Consider the following 4,393-nt stretch of genomic DNA (forward strand, 5'->3'; position numbering starts at 1 on the left):
TGTAATACCAGCGCACATTTGGTATTACTCAGTTGAGCACAAATATCGCTTTCCCGGAAGTGATATTTTGCGCTCAATTTGTAATCTGGCCCTTAATCGTTAATCTCAAACCAGAAATGATTTTCGTCTATACTGTCATTCACCTTTGTTGCCTGGTCTACACTAATCCCGCAGTTCCACAAATTAGCACTCAGTGGTAAAGAGAATAAATTGTTTAGATATGGTGGTGTAATATCAAATGGCAAAAGCAAAACAAGAAAAAAGCAGGGAAATTTCAAGTTTAAGTACTCGCTTAAAGGGACAATGAACCCAAAATTTTTCTTTCGTGATTCAGATAGAGCATGCAATTTTAAGCAACTTTCTAATTTACTCCTATTATCAATTTTTCTTCGTTCTCTTGCTATCTTTATATGAAAAAGAAGGCATCTAAGCTTTTTTCTTGGTTCAGACTCTGGACAGCAGTTTTTGATTGGTGGATGGATTTATCCACCAATCAGCAAGGACAACCTAGGTTGTTAACCAAAAATGGGCCGGCATCTAAACTTACATTCTTGCATTTCAAATAAAGATACAAAGAGAATAAAGAACATTTGATAATAGGAGTACAATAAAAAGTTGCTTAAAATGTCATGCTCTATCTGAATCACAAAAGAAAAAATTTGGGTTCAGTGTCCCTTTAATGGATAATGAAATGTAAACATTCTTGCAAGTACAGCTTACAGTCTATTTATGCGCTTGATCGATAGTCAAGGGTACGAACATCTGCATGTTAGATAGTTGTGGTGCGCCAAATCCCTCACATCATAGATTTCTATGGAGGGGCACATAATATTCATATTAGATATCACTCAAATGCTGAGCAAATTGTGCGAAGGTAGTTCTGAGCTATACTATTAATAATGGTTTACTGTAGGTCTTAAAAGGTGCTACATTTTACAAAGGCATTTTGGATTGCGTTTGAATGGAACACTTAGCTCACTGCTCTTGTAAAAAAGTAATAAGGGCACTATAAGAAAATGCACCCTGGGTTAGCGATTGCGCTCCACTACTAATGTAACCCAAAATATACCAAATTGTTTAGAGGGACTGAAGAGTTTATATTTTGAATTTTCATTAAGCAAATATTAAAACTGTATATATATATATATATGATTGTTTACAATTTAAAGACTTTCAAGTTAGCGGTTATGACTTTTAATTAACCTTTAATAAAACAACAAGAAGAAAAAAAAAAAATCTACGGACTGTTATTTGACAATTACATCACAAACTGATGTAGATATATTTTCCATCTTATATAGAGGTAGAATGTGGGTACTAATGAGCTCTCAGTTTTCAGATAAGATTGATTTAAAATTAAGTGTAAAAATATATATTAATCCACTATTTAGATCTAATCCTCATATTTAGCCACAAGCATTTGTGAGGGAGAGCAGTAGTGGTGGTATAGGATAGAGAGAGAGGATTTGTGATGGTATAGAATAGAAGGAGAGGGGCTGTGCTAGTATAGGATAGAGGGAGAGGAGCTGTGCTGGTATAGGATAGAGGGAGAGGAGCTGTGCTGGTATAGGATAGAGGGAGAGGAGCTGTGCTGGTATATGATAGAGGGAGAGGAGCTGTGCTGGTATAGGATAGAGGGAGAGGGGCTGTGCTGGTATATGATAGAGGGAGAGGAGCTGTGCTGGTATAGGATAGAGGGAGAGGAGCTGTGCTGGTATAGGATAGAGGGAGAGGAGCTGTGCTGGTATAGGATAGAGGGAGAGGAGCTGTGCTGGTATAGGATAGAGGGAGAGGAGCTGTGCTGGTATAGGATAGAGGGAGAGGAGCTGTGCTGGTATAGGATAGAGGGAGAGGAGCTGTGCTGGTATAGGATAGAGGGAGAGGAGCTGTGCTCGTATAGGATAGAGGGAGAGGGGCTGTGCTCGTATAGGATAGAGGGAGAGGGGCTGTGCTGGTATAGGATAGAGGGAGAGGAGCTGTGCTGGTATAGGATAGAGGGAGAGGAGCTGAAGTGGTATAGGATAGAGGGAGAGGAGCTGTGCTGGTATAGGATAGAGGGAGAGGAGCTGAAGTGGTATAGGATAGAGGGAGAGGAGCTGTGCTGGTATAGGATAGAGGGAGAGGAGCTGTGCTGGTATAGGATAGAGGGAGAGGAGCTGTGCTGGTATAGGATAGAGGGAGAGGAGCTGTGCTCGTATAGGATAGAGGGAGAGGGGCTGTGCTCGTATAGGATAGAGGGAGAGGGGCTGTGCTGGTATAGGATAGAGGGAGAGGAGCTGTGCTGGTATAGGATAGAGGGAGAGGAGCTGAAGTGGTATAGGATAGAGGGAGAGGAGCTGTGCTGGTATAGGATAGAGGGAGAGGAGCTGAAGTGGTATAGGATAGAGGGAGAGGAGCTGTGCTGGTATAGGATAGAGGGAGAGGAGCTGTGCTGGTATAGGATAGAGGGAGAGGAGCTGTGCTGGTATAGGATAGAGGGAGAGGAACTGTGCTGGTATAGGATAGAGGGAGAGGAACTGTGCTGGTATAGGATAGAGGGAGAGGAACTGTGCTGGTATAGGATAGAGGGAGAGGAGCTGTGCTGGTATAGGATAGAGGGAGAGGAGCTGTGCTGGTATAGGATAGAGGGAGAGGAGCTGTGCTGGTATAGGATAGAGGGAGAGGGGCTGTGCTGTTATAGGATAGAGGGAGAGGAGCTGTGCTGGTATAGGATAGAGGGAGAGGAGCTGAAGTGGTATAGGATAGAGGGAGAGGAGCTGTGCTGTTATAGGATAGAGGGAGAGGAGCTGTGCTGGTATAGGATAGAGGGAGAGGAGCTGTGCTGGTATAGGATAGAGGGAGAGGAGCTGTGCTGGTATAGGATAGAGGGAGAGGAGCTGTGCTGGTATAGGATAGAGGAAGAGGAGCTGTGCTGGTATAGGATAGAGGAAGAGGAGCAGAGAGAATCAGTGAAGACTGCTAGAGATGAGTGGAGCAAGGGAATTGATCACTAGGACAGATGGTGGTGATATGGGAAGATTGAAGAGGACCAGAAGCAGATACAGTAGTATGCAGTTAGCTCACATCATCAAACACAACTGAAGAATTAGAATTAACATGTAAACACTTGCCTGGGATTGTCCTTTATCAGGCAGCAGATCCTTGGGCAGCTGCTCAGTCTGTAAAGTAATTACTCCTTCCTTCATGTGGCTGCTAAAGGAAGGCGCCATCTCACAATCTAACAGAACTTACAGAGAAATATAAAGAGTCATGTTGCCTGTAAATTCCTTTACTCTGACCCTGCTTTACAATAATTACTGGAAAAGTACAAACTAATTCAAACGATATTCAAGAGTATTTGCGCATTTCAATTACCCCTTTTATTTCTTTTAGATAAAGCAATACGCTCATTGTTACAAATAATGCCTAAACTATGAACATTACCGTTTTGCTATTGTTTTAAAGCAAGCAAATCCAGTATCATTTGTAGATGTTATTGAAAGATTGCAGTTTCCTTTTTTAATATTACAGCAGATCTGTCATTAAAAAGTGAATTATTAAAAACAAGTTCAAAACACAATGTTTTAATGAAAACAACCAATCTTAGCTCAACAAATACATTAAGATGTCAACTTATAGAATTCTGTTTCTTCCTTGTAGCACAGGTAAATATTTTCCAGCTGAAATCGATTATTTAGCTTTTAAACTATTTATCATGTATTTTTTTCCTTAAATAATTTTTTTTTTCTATACGTTAAATGTGTATACACTGTCCCCATACTATCCGTTAGCTGTGCAGTATTTTGTGGCTGCTACAATAAGATCACAGCCCCCAACACTAACTTCAGGGTTGCAGAAGATCAACAGGAGATACGGAATCAGAAGTTATCCTGGATGCAGAGAGGTGACTGCAAAAAACAAAAAAAGTGACAGTTAAATAATTGACATTAACGTCTTCAGTAATACATACATTTCTACTTGTTACTGCATCCTCTCCCAGTGCGCACATCAGGTGTAATAACCACCTAGTTTATCCACTGGTGGCTGAGACAAAATAGTCCATAGCTTAGTCACTAACTGCAGATACTTAGAAGCAAACTTTTCTTCCAAGAGTACTCTATGCATAGTTTTTGCTACCTATATTATGTTATCATTAATCCGTTTAGTTCCAATAACGTACCTAAACGCTAAGAAACGAAAAACGCATAATAAACTAGCAGCAAGTGAACACAATTTGCTGTATTCCTCCGCCGTCTGGAGGGGGGACCTAAGCAACGGAGCCCATAGCAACGTAGTGTTACTGTTGACATATGTCGCTCTTAGAGGCATTTTGACAAGCGAGTGGTTTGGCCAATAAAAAGTGCGAACATTAAGGAAGACGGGACATACGGTATTCCTGTCAGCCAATAGAATT

The 4,393-nt window shown here is 41.1% G+C and overlaps 1 protein-coding gene across 1 annotated transcript in view; it reads right to left on the minus strand.

The window, feature by feature from the left end:
- LOC128655275 (protein FAM228B-like) overlaps positions 1-3,974 on the minus strand; it is a 138,691-nt gene extending 134,717 nt beyond the window's left edge. Inside the window, exons 1-2 of the mRNA XM_053708934.1 lie at positions 3,950-3,974; positions 3,111-3,226 (exon numbers count right to left, since the gene is read on the minus strand). Coding sequence (XP_053564909.1) covers positions 3,111-3,209 — 99 coding nt within the window. The 5' untranslated portion in view covers positions 3,210-3,226; positions 3,950-3,974. The remainder of the gene's footprint in view (positions 1-3,110; positions 3,227-3,949) is intronic.
- Positions 3,975-4,393: the final 419 nt, after the last annotated feature.

The sequence above is a fragment of the Bombina bombina genome, chromosome 4 (genome assembly GCF_027579735.1).
Source record: "Bombina bombina isolate aBomBom1 chromosome 4, aBomBom1.pri, whole genome shotgun sequence".
In the NCBI taxonomy this organism is placed as follows: domain Eukaryota; kingdom Metazoa; phylum Chordata; class Amphibia; order Anura; family Bombinatoridae; genus Bombina; species Bombina bombina.